This window comes from Dermochelys coriacea, chromosome 1 (assembly GCF_009764565.3).
Source record: "Dermochelys coriacea isolate rDerCor1 chromosome 1, rDerCor1.pri.v4, whole genome shotgun sequence".
Lineage (NCBI taxonomy): Eukaryota > Metazoa > Chordata > Testudines > Dermochelyidae > Dermochelys > Dermochelys coriacea.
In genome coordinates, this window is record NC_050068.2 from 186,926,053 (window position 1) to 186,946,930 (window position 20,878).

The 20,878-nt window shown below is 39.3% G+C and overlaps 1 protein-coding gene across 1 annotated transcript in view; it reads left to right on the forward strand.

Moving 5' to 3' along the window:
- Positions 1-20,878, forward strand: part of POU2F1 (POU class 2 homeobox 1) — a 179,357-nt gene that overhangs the window by 113,330 nt on the left and 45,149 nt on the right. The window contains 4 exon segments of the mRNA XM_038416058.2: positions 538-591; positions 2,239-2,358; positions 4,195-4,374; positions 12,845-12,971. Coding sequence (XP_038271986.1) covers positions 538-591; positions 2,239-2,358; positions 4,195-4,374; positions 12,845-12,971 — 481 coding nt within the window.

The following is a 20,878-nucleotide window of genomic DNA, read 5'->3' on the forward strand; positions in this document are numbered from 1 at the left end:
CCCTTGTTTAAGGGTATCCCGTCCTCCATATGCAATTTATTTTTGCAATGTTTAGAGACAGTGAGAGAGCTTGGGTGGTGGATTGATGTGTGAGAACAGTTTTTATGGGTATATGAGGTTCCAGCAGCATGTGTTAATTCCCATTGTGTGATGTAAGGAACATGGTGAATGCAGCATGCATATTTGGGGTAATGCCTGTTCTGAAGTTAGGAAGATGATTAATACGGTTTTTGTTTTAAAAACTTAGGCAATTTCTGCATAAAAAGTATATTTCCCAAAGAAGACTCATCCATCCAAAAATGGTCCATTCAGAGTCAGATTCACATCAACACCCAGAGGTCCTAAACTGACAGAACCTTTTCTCAGTAAGAGGTGGACAGATAACACTGTGCAAGGTCCATATGGATTTGTCTAATATTTCTTAGCACTACCCCTACTTTCAGCTACTGCAGAATGCTTTAGGGGGTCTGTTATATCTTTCAAAGCTTTATATGACTGTTACTCCACTTCATCTCAGTTCTTTGCACTGTGTTGTAGGTCCAGCTCGCTGGAACAAGTTTACAGGCTGCTGCTCAGTCCTTAAATGTACAGGTAAGGACTGCCCCTCCTTCTCCCATTCTCCATCAAGTATCTGTTTCATTAAAGATAGTTTTCAGGCTGCAAGCTGTCCCATTCTAATTATGTTTGTTTGGGTTTGTAAAATAAAAGAGAAGTTGAGTAGTAGTAGTAGTAGTAGTTTCACAGCTGCAGACCAGATTGGGTGACAGTCAGCAGTAGGAGCTGGTTAATGCATTGGTGCTAATAATTTTGTGTCATAGGTTAGTGAGCTGTTGTAAATAGTTCTCATGCTACATTACAAACTCCAATAATCTCGCATGTTCCTTGATTCCAGCCTTATTTTAATGATAGATTACTTTGCAAACTGTTTTTGGAAGCTGAACATAGGGGGCTGATATAGCATTGATTTTTAAGGTTGCTGTTGTGTATCACTTGGGTTTCCTACAGCATCAAGTAAATTATACCTAGTAATTTAAAAATAAGATGGGCTACTTGCTCCTCATTGATCTGCATGGTATAGCAAAGCATTCAAACTTTGAGTGATGCAGAATGCTCCATAGCATTTCAATCAACCTACTGCTTCCTTTCAATACAATATTCAAGCAACATGCCGAAAGGGGAAAGGGATGTAGTTTTATTGAAAACTGGTTTCAATATTGCAATATACTAAAGAACTGGGATAGTGCATTCCATGAAGTCAAATAGAACATGGACCCAGTTACATGTGATGATGCTTTAGAAAGAAGGGGAGATACAGTGATGTTCCTTTTTAAGAGAAAGGAGGCAGAAAATTGCCTTGGTTGCCATGGTAAACTTCCATTCCTGAGAGAGATGTTGGCAAACAGGCTGTATCACTAGCGCAGAATGTTTACAGTCCTATGCTGTAATTATCTCTCAGTGACTGGCAGAATTAATCAGAGGCTTTATGTTAATTAGCCTGCTCTGCAGTCCCCAAAACAGGTGGTGGAAAATATGCAAATCTATGCAGAATTTTAATGCTCTGCATAACCAGTTTTAATTACCATAAAACCCTCTTTCCTCTTCAGACACTTTCTTGCATTTCCTTCCTCCTGGCTGCCGTATTCTCTTCTCCATTTTTTTTTTTTTTTAAAAACTGATTTTAAATAAAATGCACTGCACAACTATATAAATGCTACACTTTTTATTTTAAGACAATTTGTGTTTGGCTTCTTGCTAGATTTAGTGAAGCATCTGAGGGCATTTCAAGCCAGTCCCCTGTTTAGCTAGCATTCTGTTGACTTAATGTCCTTAATGCAGATGTTTGAAAAACATATACTCCCTTCACTCCATTGTTCTAGATTGTAGTCCGTGAATAATTTTAAGTGCTTTGTGGTGGGCAAATATTTTTTTTTTGTGGTAAAAAGTAGCATCAACTTCAACGATGCTGCGGCAAACAAAGTGATATCTGAAAATATTTCAGGTACAAAAGAACTGGGTGTTTTGTTTTGTTTTGTTTTAACCCTAAACTGTGTTAGCTACACATGTTAGAGCAGTCATAGCTGAGATGGTGGGCAAAAAGAGCCATTTCTTAAACTTGCTCTTAAAATGAACCCAAGGGCTTTTTGTATGCAGATGAAAGGTTTTGATGTACAGTGTAGAGATAGTAGTGTACACATTAACATCTGTTTTACACTATAAAGAGTTATATTTTTTTCCTAGTCTAAATCTAATGAAGAATCTGGGGACACCCAGCAGCCAAGCCAGCCTTCCCAGCAGCCTTCAGTGCAGGCGGCCATACCCCAGACCCAGCTCATGCTGGCCGGAGGACAGATCACCGGGGTAAGGTTTACTCAAGAGAATTGTAGTAAGCCTCCTGTCTGGCAGTACTGTCATAATTTGCCATCCAATTAGAATCACCTACCAAACAGATAGTAGAGTGGCTGTTCAAGGTTACTGTCATTTCATTAAAGAAGAACTTTCATACAGGTGGCAAGGGGAGCAAGAACATTTTTATATAAAAAGCAGTCTGCTTGTCAGTAGTTCTTAGTGCCTGATGTTTGTTGGAGAAATTTGTATTACAATATTGGAATTTCTTGGTTCCTGTTGTTTTCTCCTACTTGACCCTGCAATGAAATCAAAACTTTAGGTTTGACATTAGCCTGTTGTAGAAGTCATAGATATCGGAAAGTCAATGTCTTGACTTCAGTGCGGGTCCATACAGAAGCATAAGAGGGAAACAACATGTCAAAATTCTGGTACATGTGTAGCAAAAGTGATGGGAACTTCATTACAGTTTATATCCCCTAACTTTTTTAATATTTTGCAACGGGCATAAAGTTTGTATTCTCTGAGCAACTTGATCTTTAGATATCATCAGCCTTTTTGCTTATGCCTCACAGAATTCAGCCCCTCCATTTTACCTGTTAGGCTTGAATTTTCTAGAGTTTTTTGTTTGTTTTAAATCGTAAAGTTTTGGGGATGTGGAAGTTTGGTGTTTTTTTTTTTTTTAAAGGGTAGTTGTGTTTGTGAAATTGTTGCAACTCCCAGAAGTGTTTAAAATTAATTATAAAAACAAACTTGAGAGTGGATTGGTTTGGTTGGAGAGGTTATTTCAGATTGAGGTTTTTGCCCATGAATGGGGAATTAGGAAGTTATTCCATCAATGCATTGGGTCTATGAATTAAATTGTTGGGTGATGTCACCTGCAAACTTGAACAGTGCCATGTCTAATTCAGTCCCGTTTGCTGCGGAATCCTCAAAGTAGAATAGCTGTGTAAATTATCCAGGCCCACTTTTAATGGGTTTTGTTTAATTTAATTTAATTTAATTTAATTTATATTTTACTATTTTAAAGTACATTTGCTTTCAACAACAACAAAAATTATATGGTGGAAGAAAGTTATTAAAACCTATTTTAAATAAGTCATTTTTGTTTTGTCTGATGAATGTCTGTGGTACTGAGACATTCCAGACTCCAGGTTTGTGTGGATGGGGATTATATTAAATGTGGATATCAGGATTCATTTACGTGTAAAGGAGAGACTAGCCACCTGTTTCATAGAGATAATATTTGTTTGAAAGATGAAGGGATGTAAACTTGCCAACTCTATTCTGTTAATAATAATAATAATAATAATGATGATGATAAAACAAAAAGGCAGATGGGAGGAGAGACTTGGAGTGAAACAAATGGAGCTCATGTTCTTCACTTATATCTTAGGGCATAATGGAAATGATGGAATATGGCAGGGATTCATGCTAATGTGAAGCAGCTGGGGTGTTATCAGTTCATTCAGTAGCCACAGCCAGCACTGCTGCTTTTCTTTCATCTGGCTAATCACTTGCTGTTCTGTTCGGTGTACATTTCCTTTCAAATTCTGTCAGGGCTGATTCTTTTTGCCTGCTGGTTAATTACCTTTTTGCATGAACCTTGTAGTAGAACTGTGGAGAAGCTTACATGATTCCTCAGGTTCTGATTGCAGCGTAAAACTTAAAGTTTCAATGCTTCTACCAAAATTGTGCTGTAGGTTGATTGCTATGTTATGTTGAGTAGCCAGCTGCCCTTACATACGGTATTTAGGTTAGCCAATGTCTGTTACCTGATTAATAGCTGGTAGTTTGTAATGGGAACAATTCTTTCTGCTGTTAATGACTGTTTGTTCTAATTGTTTCTAGCTCACGTTGACGCCAGCCCAGCAGCAATTATTATTACAACAGGCACAGGCACAGTTGCTGGCGGCTGCAGTGCAGCATTCAGCCAGTCAGCAGCACAGCGCTGCAGGTGCCACCATCTCGGCCTCCGCTGCGACGCCGATGACGCAGATTCCTCTTTCTCAGCCAATACAGATTGCACAGGTGAGCACCGGGGCTTGTGTGGGTTGAGGGTAGGAGATTTAACCTGAAAAAACACATCCACTTGTTCTTCAAGTGACTTCTATATATTTTCACTTGGGGGATCAAAGGCACCTGTGCCATAGGCTTCCAGAACCTTCTGTTGAGCAGTATCCGCTGGGATCACTCATTCCTCACTTTTCCTCACGCCTTCATGGAGGACTTCAGGGGGTCTAAAAAGGTGTCCCCAACTACCCCTCAGTTCTATTTCACTGCTTATGGTGCCACAAACTTTTATCACACACCTTGTCCTCAACACTTCCCTCGTTTTTCACTTTCTTCCCTTTTCGGGCCTATTTTTGTTTGTAGTTAGTTATCTTTTCTTTTTAAAAAAAGGGGGGGAACGATGCCCATATGGAATGGGAATTGTAGGACCAACAGGAGCAGGAGGGTGGCCTTGTACCCCCACTGACCTGGAAGGCTCTTCATGCCAAGTCAACTATGTGCTGGACTTAACTCACCACACCGGCTCTGTGCTTCATGCCAGTGTCTCTAAGGTTCCTGGATCCATCCTGGTGCATCAGGTCCAGCATCAGAGATCCAACACCCTTTGTCACTGGAGAACTGCTTGCCAAAATGATTCTGGTGCCTGGATCCACCCAGGTTGAAGTCTTGTACTAAGGGTCTGGCTCCCTTACTTCTGAAGAACTCCTAGCCAAAGTGAGTATGTGCCTGACAGGAGGGCAGTGCAGTCCTTGGATCTGCCCAGGTAGACATAATCTACTGTGGAGAACCAGGCACCATTGATTCTGTGCTTAACATGTACCGCGTGGAGGTCTCTAGATCTGTCCAGACACGAGTAACCAAATGTGGATCACAAAGTTCTCTAATGAAACCTGTCGCTGGCCTCATCTTCAACATGGAGGCCCAGTCTCCTGGAAATAAAAGTTCCTAGCATGCAATATTCTATCTTGATCTGAATAACCTGTCTGCGTCCTATAGTTTCCACACGCTGTACTGGCTGCTAGCACCACTTATTGTGCAGCTGTTTCTGAGACCAGGTTTAAAATTTTTTGGTGACCTTTTCTTTGAGAATCCATAGCTCCCCCATGCTTCGGAGCCAGGGCTTTAAATTTGGAAGTGGGGTCATAGTTGTGTTTTGTTTTTTGTTTGTTTGTTTTGTTTGTTTTTGCTGCCTCTGTGAAAATCTGTCAACATTTGGGCAAGTTATCCCTGTTTTAAAAAATTGTAGTTCTGACATGCTCAGTAGACTTCTTAGATTTTAGCAGTTCAGTTCCCAAGAGATTCTATCCACACTTGACAAATGCCAACCTGGGGCTGGGCAGGACTTTCCCTACAATTGCAGCTCTGGACTGCACTAGACTATCTTGGGTGTAGTCTGGGTAACTGGAACTGAGAGCCCAGAGACTTCTCTCCTATGCTTTCAATCACTCCCTGCTGAAGATGGAGGAGGAAGCTGCCTGATTTGAATGCAGAGAGGACAAGAGCCAGCCCTGCGGGAGGAGTGGAGGGAGTAATTTGGACAAAGCCTGATTGAGGTGGAAGGGGAACACTGGGATTGGAGGCTGGCCAAAGGGTTTTGGGGAGAGAGACTGGGCCTAGGAGCCTGGTATGGAGACCGGGCCTGTCTGCTGCAGGGACTGGGAGTGGTTAGGCATGGAGACTTAGACTGTGAATGAGTAGAGTGGGGGAAAGGAGATCTGCAAAGAGCTGGGGTGAATTGGAACTGTGTGGGCAAAGAGACTGAGACAAGAAGTTTTGGGTTGGCAGATGAACAGGACACTAGATAGGATGAGGAGTCTAGTGAGAAAATTGGGGATAGGGAATGTGGGGGAGGGGAGATTGGAGGACAGGTGGTGAAGACAAACAGATCAGGTGAGCCAGGAAGGAGCAGGTAGGGGATTGAGACTGACTGAGTAAGGAGACAAGAAAAAGAGCTGGGGGTTGGGTGGGAACTGGGAATGGCTGAGTGAGGAGACTGGGACTAGGAGTCTGGATGGGTCAGACTAGGATTTGATGGGCAAGGAGAATGCGACTGGGATGAAAAACTTGAGGAGTGGATATTGGGACTGACTAGGTGAGAAAGAAGAGTCAGGTTGGAGGGGACTAGGTAGAAGAGGTTACACTTGCGAATAATGGGCAGAAGATTTTGTGCCAACTACAGCATGCTCCTCTCCCCACCACAGAGTGGGATCCAAGATTCCTGACACTCACCATTCCTCTGCTGTCAGCAAATATCTGTGAAACCCACTGACAAAGTGTCCTATCCTCTTCTAGTACTGGTTCACATAGAGGATGAGAACCTACTACTGCTATCAGTTAAACCATAATCTGAAGTGGCAAAGGTCTGTGCAACGGACCTAAATGTTGCAACCCTGCTGATGACCCATGTGGGTGTCAATATGATGCCACAGGATGGAATTTGTTTTTTTCAGTGTAAGTTCAGAAACTTGCATACAAAACTATGTTAAAAGAACATTATTAAGATTGCAAAAATAAACACTCAGAAATTAGGGAGTGCCAGTATTAAGCTTGCCTCTGTGTCATAATCATTATGATCTAGTTTTTAATTACATGATTGCATACCACTTATTCTGCAGGACCCCTGTCTCATTCAATGCCCAGGATAGAACTGCTCTGGGGATGACTCAAGGTTGCGTAATAAAGATGTCTGCTGTCTGAATGACCCCTGCTTCATTTGTTGCAGAAGCTGGAAGGTGGCGGATAGTGAATGAGGGAGGAGATTGCAGGAAGAGAAAGGACAATGTAATGGTTAGGGAAGCTGAATGCTCCCCTGCAGAACTGAATTCTAAAGTCTATCCTTGCCTCTGCCACAAGTTCCTATGTGATTCTGGGCAAGTCACTTAAACCAAATTTTTTGCAGATCACTAACTGTTTCTCATTTTGTGGGTGCTGAACTTGCGATCATGGGGGCTGATTTGTAGAAGTGCTGAGTACTTCCATTAACAACTGCAACTCTGAACTGTGCTTTGAACATATGAAGTGCTATATAATGCTAGATACTCTTAAAAAAAAATCGGTTTTAAAATTGGGCATCAAAAATTGATGGGTACCTTTTTACCTTACTTACCTTTACTTTGTTCCTCAGTTTCCCATCTATAAATGTAGATAATACCACCAACTCATTTTACAGGGGTGCTATAAAAATTCAAGTTTGTGAAGTGCTTAAATGCTATAGTGATGAGCACAATACAAAAGCCCCCGTAGAAATTAATTCTGTGTCTAGAGGAGGATTTGAATAGTGTGCAGTAAATAAGACCTTCAGCCACACACTGACTAAGGAGGAAACAAAATATTGAATAGCTGCTCATCAATCAAGCCTGGTCCATCTTGTGCACTGAATAAGGCCGCAGTCCTATAGAAGAAGTAGTATGTGATCATGCAAGTAAAGACTGTATCATAACACACATACACAAAGGGACTGAATTTGGATTGCACAGACAATCTTAATTCTGGCATTTCCTGACTGTTGACTTTACAATTAGTGTTCTTTTAACATAGATTTTTTGGTATGTAATTATAAATTTACTGCATTCTATCCTCTTTATGAAATGTAGGTGTGGCCCTTGGCTTCTTGGTAAGATGAAAGTGCAACCCTGTGTTGGGCATAGTTGAGAGAGACTGTGGAAAACTTGTATCCTCTACAGTTGTAGATGGATGAGACCAGGCTCTCCAATCCATCTTGACACTGATCTGTAAACAGCACACCGGTTTGCTTATTTGCATTGCTGTTGTAAACACAGAGCTGATTACCCAAATAGCCAACTGTTTGTTTTAATTGATGATTCTTGAATAATTGATTAACTGGCAGATTTCTGCAGCAGGCGGATTACCATATTTACTTTAATTAACTAATTGCACAAGCATGGCTTCTTTAATGTGCTTTGCAGTCAACACAAGCAATCTACTGCGGAGATGTGGGTAAGATTGTTGGTGCTGTTGCTGAACTGATGCAGTTTTGAGGTCTCTAGATACTGGGCCTTTTGTTCATCTTCTGTTGAGATCTGTGGTAAACATTTGAATGAAATAAATTTCAAAGAGGGAGAGAAATATTTAGGTTAGTACATGGGTTATAAGTAGGAGTAATGGTATGGAGCTAAGAGAACTTTAGATGGAATAGCTTCATCATTCCACGTAGTCATGGAATAGTCTCCTGAAGGAAGTGCTGGAAGTCTCTTCAGATTTGACAAAATATCATAAATTGTATATTCTACAAACAGTTGTGTTGTCTGGCTGGATAGACCAGATGACCTACTAAGTGTTTTTCCTATCTAATTTCTGTTGTTCTTGTGCTGATGTAATACAAGCTTCTCATAGAGAAAAATGAGATCTGAATAGGAAAACATGATCAATGGTAGTTTACTTAGTCATTAAAGTGAGAATTATTGTAGTACTATAATTACCTGAAAAATAAAACATACTTGCCTTAGGAATAGACATAAATAATAGAATCTGAATGAGTCGGAGAGGCACATCTCTTCAGCAAGCTCTTCCAACCAGCATTACCAGCAACATAGCTAGAGTGAGGTTCCCAGTTCAAAGAAGACTCAGCCAAGATGTTAGTTACCAAGATGAAGATGGGGAGAATGGTGCTGATTATATCAAGTTTCTGTCTTTTCAGCTAAGATGACTCAAAGCAAGACCATTTCTTACCTATGCTCGCCTAACCCTCTGGTGGTTTGCAAGGGTACTGCCTGTCCTGGATTTATGATAGCTGGTTCTTTATGCCATTCCCATGATGTAGAGCTGCAGCAGAGTGGCTCCAGTAGTATATGACAAACTTGTCAAGTATTATAATAAATAAATAATCACTACTTTGTGTTTGAGCAGAGAGAGAAAAGAATAGAACAATACTACAAATGGCAGAGTCCTGTGGCACCTTATAGACTAACAGACGTATTGGAGCATAAGCTTTCGTGGGTGAATACCCACTTCGTTGGACTCATGTAGTAGAAATTTCCAGAGGCAGGTTTAAATCCCTAGCCTGATTCTTGCTTGCATATTTATACCTGCCTCTGGAAATTTCCACTACATGTATCTGACGGAGTGGGTATTCACCCACGAAAGCTTGTGCTCCAATATGTCTGTTAGTCTATAAGGTGCCACAGGACTCTTTGCCGCTTTTACAGATCCAGACTAACACGGCTACCCCTCTGATACTTAATACTACAAATGACATACTTCAGTGCAACTTCTGACATTGCAACATTGGCCACTGACATGATTTGTTTGGTGCAGCTTCCAGATTTTGTGCCAGTTCAAATGTTACTATGTAAACTGATTTCCAAACTGTTAAATTAAAGAAAACCTGTTTTAATGCAACTTTAAGTTAGCACAATTAAACATTCAAAAGTGGTGAAATGTGGAAATTACTATTGAAAGGGCAACCTTAACTCTTCCTCCTGGCATTATAATGTAGCCTTAAATTACCTGAGTTCATACTATAAAATAGTTCATACATTTTCTGTCCCATCCTTAAATTCATTTATTTCTGAGATAAATTTATAAATATTGTAGAGAGTTTAAATGCCAAGGATGGAGAGGAATTATTTAGAGTGAGACCTGGAACTAGCATGATAGATGAGGCTAGACTGGGAATGAGATTTAATTGTCAATGGGAAAATTTATGCCAATTATCAAACTCTCTGGCATAAAGTTTATTAGGCTTTGGAAGCCCCGTTGTGTGGAACTTTTAAAGCTATATTGGAAAAATAGAGTATATGCTGTAGGGAACAATCCTGCACTTGCAGAGAAAGAGATTGCATGACCTAATAGGTCTTTTCCAAGATCGTAGCCAGCCAAAAAAAGGTAGGTGACTACTATAGACACTGTGAGGAGGTGCAAAGAAGAGTCAGTCACAGGCTCCCAAATATCCTAATATATTTTCTCATGAGATGAACATAGGAAATATAATTGGGTCCCATATACAGTTGCAAAATTAAACTCTGTTAATCCACGTTCCCAGGGTACAGTAGTCTAGTTGAAGGGTGTAGGGCAGTTTGAGAACAAGATGAGCTTGAGTCCTGTCTGATTTATATTTGTGTATGAAAAGTAACTCCACTGACATCTGTAGAGTTACACTGGGGTAAAACTGATGCGAGTTCAGAATCAGATCTGTAGTTTAAACACTGCTTACTCCCTTCATTGAGACTCAACAGTGTTTTAAGTTAACCATGTCAACAGGAGCTTCCATATTTTAACTGTCTCACACTTGCTAGATTTCATAGCATAGGCAAGAAATAAATCTACGTTTTCCTACCTCTCTGCCTCTTGGATTCAGTGCTGTCTGCCTTGTTCTCTTCCTTCCCACTCTTTCCTTAAATGTAGTGCTCTCCCCACTTCTGAGATCTCTGTTCTTGGTTCTTCCCCAACTCCCCTGAGGTGGACTACCTGTTCTCTTTTCTGGTGTTTCCCCTCACTCCTTTGTCCACATCCCCTTCTCTAGATTGTCTTTCCAGCATCCCTTTTTGAGGGTCCAGTTTCTCTCTCAGTTCCCAGGTCCTCGCATCCTTTGGTCTCTCTTGATTTCTATTTCCCCTGGAGTGTCTTTTCCCAAGAGTTTTTGGCTTTCTGCATCGCCCTGTAACTCCTCACTTCCTTCTTCCCCTGCATCTGGTCCTTACACGCAAGTGGTCGTGAGGCTCTCTCCATGGTGGTGATTTGTTCAGAAGTTGTCTATTTCTTTCTGTAACAGTAACCAATGGAGTACTGGATACTGATCCCTGCCATGTGGCAAAGGTTTAACCTTATGTTATCCTGACCCTTATCATATGTTTGGGTCCAAAAAATAAAGTTGTTTTTTACCAGCACTCCTTGATGTCATAGCCTTATTAAATGAGAACAGAAATAAACTGAATCTCTGGCAAAATTGGAACAAGCAAACTTGACAGAGAACTGGAGGAGATGATTGCAGTGATTCCAGAATTTCCTGAAAGCAAGTGGTGAAAATGGGATCACAATTTAAATACTGAAGTAAAAGTCTACAGTTGTATAACAGGCATCATTCAGTCAGTGTCTACCTCACTGGTAAATTGCATACTTGCTGGCTTACCAAGAACAAGCTGGCCAAATGATGGCTAGGATGTATTTGTAATGTAGACTAGGAACTCATTTCCATGTGTGCACATGTATATAACCTTTATAAGTGCACAGTTGACAAAATATCTGTAAGAACTCTTGTTCCTTCGTCCCCCAAATTGTGATTGTAATTTGGTATGATTTTGTTTCATTTTTAATTTAATAATTTTCAATTAATGTTATACACTGGTGTGGGCAAAGGGACAATAAGAAGGCTGGCCAGGAAGTGGGAGGTGGCAGTTTTGGAACATGCGCATTTCCTGAGTTTTGAACACCCACACATAGCATGTGTTTTTAAAGTGCATACTTCTCAGTTTAATGATAAATTTTATTTTGCATGGTCAATACTCAATTTTTAAATGTTCTTAAGTTTGTGCAATCAAAAACAAATTGTTTTCAAGCTCAGCAAAAGCACTAACCCTTAAAAGGCAGTCTAGTAATGATGAGATTAGTAACAGAGATCATTTAGAAGGTCAGCACTATACCTTTTGGCTATCTGCATGCCAGGCTTCAACTTTCTAACTTCAGTTGCTTTTAGTGTCTGACTGTTGAAATAAAAGAGAAAATGAGGCTAGAATTTTTTTAAAAGCAGCTATATTGTGTGTTTTCACACTCCAGCTCAAAACAAGAGGTATTCCTCAAATTCCTGTTCAGGAAGAGACTAAGCAGCAAAATCTTCACCCTGCAAAATGAATGAGTAAATGAAAACACAGGAATCATAATAGTTGAAAGTGTTTTTCTTGAGCCTTAACTACAGGTATGTCTATCATACCTGCTATAGTAACCTAAGCAATTTTGTTTTAAACTACTCAAATAGATTAGTCCACTTTATGAATTAACTCTGTCCAATATTTAACAATCAAAGTGCAAACTAACAAATTCTATTTTTGTTTTCTTTTTGCCTTCCTGTAGCTCAAAAAAATAGCCATTCTAGATTTCTTAAAATGTGTGGTTTAAAAACTAAACAACCCCCTACACCACAAAATACCCCACCAGTTCCAAGGCTAAACCTTTATTTCATCTTTCAGTGATGGTAGATTCTGCAAACCTCAGAACAGCAGAAATTTGACAATGGAAATGCTGACAGACCCATAACCTTATATAAATGCCACTAATTTTTTACTGTGTTGGAAGTCCTTTACTGGGGCACTTAGTAAACTGTGTTGTGTGCAGTTCCACGTATGCCAATGAAGCACTTGTAATGGTTACTCTGTTTTAGAAATGAAAGAATAATCTAAGTTATTCAATAGCAAGCATGCTGGTGCTAGATCTCCTTTCATCTCCCAGTGCTAGGAGAAAGGTCCTAGATATTTCAAATGTTTCAGGAGTTGTGACTGATTTGAATGATTAATGCACACCTCTTTATTTTATTAAGGATTTGCAGCACCTGCAGCAGCTCCAACAGCAGAATCTCAACCTGCAACAGTTTGTGTTGGTGCATCCAACAACCAACTTGCAGCCAGCACAGTTTATCATCTCACAAACGCCGCAGGGGCAGCAGGGTGAGTGTGACCTTTCTGGGAGAAATTCAGAGCTGGGTTCAGTAAGAATAGTCACAGGGGTCCTTTTTGTGTCTTCCCCCAATGTTGACATTCCTTAATGGAAATAGCAGTGTTGGGTTTAGGGAGAGTGTCACGGCATGAGCCTGGCCCTTTTAAAGAATTTGAGGTTCAGCCTCACCTGTACTACATGTATCCTGCCTTCCCAGGTGAAAGGAATGAGTCAAGGGGTCATATGATGGGAGTCATGTTACTAAAAGCTGGGCCTGTTGGGGAATATGAAAGCAGCCTGTGTTCAGTCAGAAAGGGTTCAAGGAGAGAGAGAGAGCCTGATGAGAAGAGGACAGGTGATGACTCCCCAGAGCTCATAGGCAGAAGGCCTAGGAGAGACTGGCAAGGATTGGGGCCTGTTGATGGATAAGATGCAGCTGAAATACCTACAAGGAGCAGGACCCTGCTGGGTGAGAAGCCAAGCTATATGGGTTGCAAAGGACTGCAGACTGGAGGCGGGGCTATAAGGAAGGGGAAGCTTTGCTAAAGGACTGGAAAGTATTTTGAGCCTAAAAGGAGGGCTATGTGGATACTGAAGCCCACTGTAGATTGAAAGAACTGATTGATCCTGAGGAAGAGGGCTGGAAGTTTGAGTATTGTTTTTATGCTTATAAACCAAATCAGAAGCAGAGGTGTTTTGTGAAAACATCAGATGCAGTTTTTATTTGCAAGACAGAAGGTAAACTGAGATAGTGGTAGAGCCTGAAGCCAGACTAGGTAAACCCTGCTACATGGGCACTGTTCAGAGAACATACGGCACAGAATTTGAGTTACCTTAGAACTTCCAAAATTTGGTTCAAGGGAGCCTCAGAATCCAAATAATCTTTCTTTTAAGAGGAAAATATCCACAAAACCACTGCTTTTAGAGATTTTTTTTTAAATGTCACTGTTTATATAGGCCTACAGTTTTCATGTGGCTTTTGATGCCTTCATAATAGCAATGAATAAATCTCTTTAAGTGGTTCACAAACAAGGAATCTAATCAAATGTTATGTTGACTTCTAGAAATATGGGAAGAGTTTGAAATGAATTGTTTGCCACATGTTTCTGGAACTTCCATCAGAAAATAATTTGTATTGTCTTTTCAAGAAAATCAAAATAAGTTTCTTCACAAGCCACTCATCTTCAGTTAAGGTTCTGTTTGTTATCTGTGACCCTGTAAATAAACACACACACATTTAAGTATTGACCTGCAGCCTAGACCACAGAACTACTTCAAAAACACAAGATTTATATTCTCTCTTTAAATCTTCAGCCGTTTAGTGTGATATAGTTAATAACTGAAATACTTGAACATGTTTACCACTGACTGCTCATGGAAATAAATTAAAGTAACATGCATGCCATAAATATTCCCTTTATCTCATATTTTTGGCGTGGCTTTTGCAGGGTTTCAGGGTTAAAGCTGCAGTTTGAACATCTCAAACACTGGTTCACCGATTGTGCGGGAAGGCAGACTCAGAAACTGCCTTTTGCCAAGCTGGGTTTTCTGTGTTCTAATCTTATTGCTCCATCAGGAAATTTCTTAACACAAAATTAAAGTTACTTCTGAGGTCGTTAACACAGAGGTGATTCAGAGCTTTCGTTAAAGCAAGCTGAAAGCAACTTCAGTGGATAATCCTTCACTATCTGGAGTTGTACTTCAACACAGTGACAGGCATCTTAGACACAATTTAGTGCAGTATGCAGAGATTCTCTTTTTGTCTCATAAAAAGCTAATGGAATATTTCTGCTCTGAATGCCGAGGACTAATTACAGAAGCTGTCTTTAGTTTCTTCAGAGAAACCCCTATTGCATTTTGTGTGTGTGTGTGTATATATGTGTGTGTATATATGTGTGTGTATATATATATATATCCACCCCTTTAGTAACAACAGAATAACTTTAGATTTATGTAAAGCACTTTCTGTCCATGAGAAAATTATGCTTTATAAGCTGTGTGTGTGTGTGTGTGTGTGTAAATAAAATATATCATGTAGCCACTATGAAGAGAAACATGGCAGCTATTCTGTGTTGTTGATACTACTTGCAATAGGCGAGAGAGTGAAAAATAACTTCTCAAAGCAAAACTTACTGGGGAATCTGTACACCAAAGGTAACACGTTTACTCTTGGAAAAAAGTGCAATAGCATCATCAGTGACCCAACTGGGCTATTCAGTCTATCCGTTCAAACTGAACCGCATGACTTGGTTTTGGAGAAACTCAGATTTCTATTTTTTAAGTTTTTTTTACGAGATCTAGAGCCTTGTAAAAAATATTCAGTCTAATTTTATTAGGCTTTGTATTTTTCAACTCCCCCAACATGCAACAGATGAGAAATTTTCTATATAAAATCATTGCCGTGTATCTAATATAATCAACAGATTAATTTCTGTCTGATTACTGTTAATTGGGTGGTTTATATGAAACAAGTTTTTTTGTGTAGTTTTTTTCTCTAATAGACAGGTGAATACATCATAGATGTATCCATTCTCAAAAGATGAGCCAAAGATTGAGTGGAAATGGAAATTTGGAATACTCTTATCCATGGAGGTTATTTATCCAGATCTTTATTGAAGCACACTGGTAGGGCAATGTGATGGTATTTTACAGAGTCTTTGCACATTCTGTGACTCTTCTGTTAGTAATAGACGATTTCCATCTTTGGAATTGTCAGTATGCTAGCTTTCACTATCACTAAAATTCTCTTTAAAAATAATAAAAATTTGTATCTCCCATTGTGATGAGCTTTCATCCACTTTTATACCAAAAAGATTTGATTGCATGAAAGTCTCTCTCTAGGTTTACAGTAATAGTCTGAGCAGAAGGGGGATATTGTGCTGTCTTTCATCTAATGGAGTTTAGTGTAATCCAGCAAGCAAAGGTTGACAAGGCATGGGGAAAGTAACACCACAGAGAAGACTAATTGCCTTTGGACAAAACTTGCATACTATTTTGATAAAGCATGGTTTTAATATCTATATAGACAGGTGATGGGGGCTTGCAATTGTAAGCCTTAAATACACTATAATCAGGCTGATCTCCAGAAACAGTCACTTATTGCCAAAGATATCATTATCTCCCAGTTGTTAATCTCTCTTTATAAAGTAATTGAGATGGTGATGGCAGGTCAAATCCAGTAACATCCTCTTTCAATATTCTAGACCCTTTCCAATTCTTTTACAGACCTGGAAGCAGTACGAAGGCTTCATTTGTAGCTCTGAAAAATTTTCTTTAGGACAATGGATAGAGATCAAACATCCATCCATACTCATACTGGTGTATAAATCGGGGACCTTCAGTATCGTCAAACATACTCATAGACTTTAAAGTCGGAAGGGACCATCTTGTCTGACCTGCAATTTCAGGTCACAGAACCTCATCCACCCACTCCTGTAATAGACCCCAGTCTCTGGTTGAGTTACTGAAGACTCAAATCGTGGTTTAAAGACTTCAAGTTACAGAGAATCCACCATTTACACTAGTTTAAATCTGCAAGTGACCCAAGCCCCAGGCTGCAGAGGAAGGGGGAAAAAAAAAAACCAAGGGTCTCTGCCAATTTAACCTGAGGGAAAATTCCTTTTCGACCCCAAATAGATCTTTCAGTTAGAACCTGAGCATGTGATCAAGAACCATGAGCCAGACACCTGGGAAAGAATTCTCTGTAGAAACTCAGAGCCCTCCCCATCTAGTGTCCCATCACCGGCCGTTGGAGATATTTGCTGCTAGCTGTTGCAAATTGGCTACATGCCATTGTTACATGAAGTGCTATAGAACATGGCAGGAATGAAAAAAGGCATTTTAAGCTGTCTGTTCATTTTGCTCAGCTGTGTCAGAGTTGTGATGGACAGCTACCCTTCTGAGAGCCTGCACCTGCAGAGTCCCATGGGGCTCAGTCTTATTTTACTATTAATATATATGTGAGCCTGCTGAAAGTAAATAAAAACTATAGAGTTCGGTGCCCTCAATATGCAGAGGAGACTATCCAGATCTTTCACCTCACCAAACTTTTAATGCTTTTTATTTGCTAAAACAGCAAATGAGTGGGAACCTGGATGAAAAGTAGTAGCTCAAGCTCATTACAAGTAAAATGAAGGAGGAGTTAAATGGAAAGAGGAAGCACTTGGAAGAAATTGCTTAAATTGTGAGCTCTTCTATTGGTGAAGGTGCCTATCTTCAAGCAGGGTGGATTGATTTAAATTAGAGCAATTTAAAATCATCAATTTCAGTCATGATTTAAATCAGCAAGTGAGAAATCTTAATTTAAAGCATCACTTTTAATCTTGTTTTTCATTTATACTCTTTAGTTACTTTCCTAGAGAGGTTGACTTCTGATTGGATCTGCAACCATTAAAACATATTGATTTTACACTAGATTTGATGCTTCTTTTTGCTAACCAGGAGGATATGCTATAGCTATATACACTTAAGCAATTATATAGCTTAATTTACATTTATTCAGATTCTTAATTTTTACATTGTTTGTTATGTTAGAAGATCATTTATTTACTAGATTATTTTTTTACTTGTGATTTGTCAAGCTCTTATTAGATGAAAATTCAGATTCAATTAAAAATGCACAAAACTGGCATCTTAAAATTTGACTTTTATTAGCTAAATAAAACTCCCTTAAATGTCCTGGATGCATAAGAAAAAAAGTATGAGTTCATCAAAACCTGATTTGCATTTAAAACTAATTAGTTTATTAAACAAAGGACTTATTTTTTTGTAGTTAGGAAGTTGAACTGATTATTTCTGGTCACCATGTTGTCAAGGTTTTAGAACTAGTAGATCTCATTCTCTCACACCTAGTTTTTTATTCATAGATTGGAAGAGGAAAACAAGCTTTTCTGCTTTTTCAACTGCCAGTTTAATTTTGTATGAATTAGTCATTGAACTGAACTAGTTGAATAAATTGAAATGAAGAAAACAGTCTCTCTGTTCTTGCAGAAGAGGCTTCTGCTAGCAAAAGCTGGCTTAGTGCTTCAACTAACTAGTTGTAGTTGCTTAGCCAGTGACTAAGATGCCAAGTCAGCGCATTCCATCTCAAAAACTGAGGCCAAATGTGAACTCAACATCAGAGGGCTTGATAAGAAACTTACTTATTCCATAAATCCTGAATACCTTGATGTTGTTCTTAACCCACATACTGTTTAGAGCTCACACTGAGAAAACTGAAGCGAAGGTTAGCATACCAAACAACATTCTCAGCATGTTGTTTACATAAAAGTGAGGTGCGGACATGTCCAAGCTGATCCAACAGCATTGCCACTTTGCTGCTTCTCTGCTGAATATGCCTTTGCAATGTGGGCAAGATCCCCTCACTCAAAGAAACTAGACCCTCTACTTGACATTGTCTGCTTCTATATTACAGGATGCCTTAAGCCTACTCACATCAACAGCCTATACATCCTCGTAAGCGTTACTCCTCCTGATATACACCAGGAAGTTGTTACTAGCGTGGAGCTTAGAAGGTATTGCATAGATCCAAGACATACGGCATATGATATAACACTGACTGAGTCAGTTGAAGTCTTGGCAAAGTTTTCTTGCCACCATTAAATACCTAATATTGTCACCCACAAAGGATCAGTTATGGTAAACGAGTAGAGAATGATACTGTAGCTTGTGCACTCTGGCTCTTGCCTGTTGAGCACATACCACCCGGTGCAGATCAACCCTGGACTACATGGTGTTGCCTAAATCAGCTCTGTACTGGAGTTGGTTGATGACACGATGAACAAGTGGGGCTACACCACTGGCCCCAATACCTGTGATTGTAGCAGAGACCCTCAAAATGTGAAGTATTTCATTCAATGCCAAGTGCTTGAGCATGAGTACTCTTCCCATGACATGCTGGAGTTCAAGATTGGGCAATCACATGTGCACAGATGTGGCAGGAAGCTGTCTGAGAACACAACAAGAAGAAGCCAGTGATCTCTACCAGTTCAGTAGTTTGACTTTCTTTAAAACTTGTTAGCAAAGATGCACTGCTTAATATTTTACTATAATGTATTAAATCATTTAAATAAGTTTTAGGTCTTTAACATAGGTTGTCATAATTTCAAATTCAATTTTAATTTATTTTTAAAAAATCTGTATTTAATTTAAATAAAAATATCGGATAAATTTAAATTAAAAAACAAATTTTTTTTTAGGTGCTTTTTTATCACCTTGCCTCAAGTCTTCAAAGAGGTGCTCAGTGTTGGAGTCCTGTTGGAATCCTCACTGCTTCTAGGCTTTCACATTGCATCAGTGGCTATAAATGCTGCATTTCATCTTAGATTAGCAATACAACTTCTCCCTTTGCATTGTATTTGGGTCTCCATTAGAACAGTTTTTCATCTTTGGGCTGGACTGCTGCAACACATTCTGCCAGGATCTGATCCTAAAGGACACTTGTAAACAGGAAATGGTGCAGCATGTAATAGTTTGTCAACTCAGTGGAGCAGATTGATGGGAACACATCAGATCAGTACTCTGCTCCTCTGTCTGGCTCGCAATACAGTCCCAGATATGGTTGTTCAAGGATCTGGCCCTAATCTTGAAATACCTTAATGGAACAGGGAACCTAGATAGAGCAAAGACCACTACTTTCTTCAACCCTCTTCCCCCTGAAACACAACTACAATCAGCAGAGATGCTTCAGATAAGTGTTTAATGTATAAAGAGTACTACAGAACTCCTTTTCCCACCAGATATTTCCCAATTTTGTTGTGAATCAATCTCACAATGCTGTCTTGAAAATCTAGTGGCTTTACACAGTAAGGAGGAGGGGATTTTTTTCTTTTTAGATGGAAAATATCCCTCTGTTATGAGATCAGTTAGATATGTGAATTATATATTACACATCTTGGCTACCTTTTAAAAAATGACTCTATGAAAGTCTATACAAGAATGAGTTTAATTTTCCTGTGTTAATTTTAGACAGTAACAACTGAGTTTCAGATTGTTCCTTGGGGATTGCTGGCTGGCAGGGAGAGTTTTTGCCTTGCGCTATTAATTCCCATTGGTCATTAACGGTTCCAGGAAATTTTGTGAGCTGAGGTAGGTAAATTTGTTTTAATTCTTTTAAAATGAAAAGTAAGGATCTCTCAAATACCCTTACCTTCCCAAACACATTCATTCTATTAGAGCACCATATGTATTATGATGGGCATTGCTACTGTAATGGCAATCACACCATCATGCTCTTAACATCTGTGGCGAGAACTAATCAAAAATGGTTTGTTTCTAATCTTATGTTAGAGTTAAAGTATTCATTTTTAAGTGAAAAGCCTAATGATGTGTCTTTGAAAATCTTAATTTGCTCTTCTCCTGGGAAGATTTTTTCCTACTTTTAAACTACCTAAAGCATACAGAAGGGTTTGAAATGCACAAAATCATGTGCATACACAATTTTGTGCATACACAAAATACATAAAAGGTATGTTTTGTACATACATTAGCTCTAAAAGATTAAATAAATCATACAGTCAAATAAGCTGACTGAAAACTTATGTGGATCCAAAAGACAAACCACCAACAATGTGACACAAGAACAAATGGATATAAACTGGTCATTGGGAAGTTTAGACCTGAAATTAGACGAAGGTTTTTAACCATTAGAGGAGTGAAGTTTTGGAATAGCCTTCCAAGGGAAGCAGTGGGGGCAAAAGACCTATCTGGCTTTAAGATTAAACTTGATAAGTTTATGGTGGAGATGGTATGATGAGATAACATGATTTTGGTAATTAATTGATCTTTAATTATTCACAATAAATAGGCCCAATGGCCTGTGATGGTATGGTAGATGGGGTGGGATCTGAGTTACTACAGAGAATTCTTTCCTGGGTATCTGGCTGGTGAATCTTGCCCATATACTCAGGGTTTAGCTGAT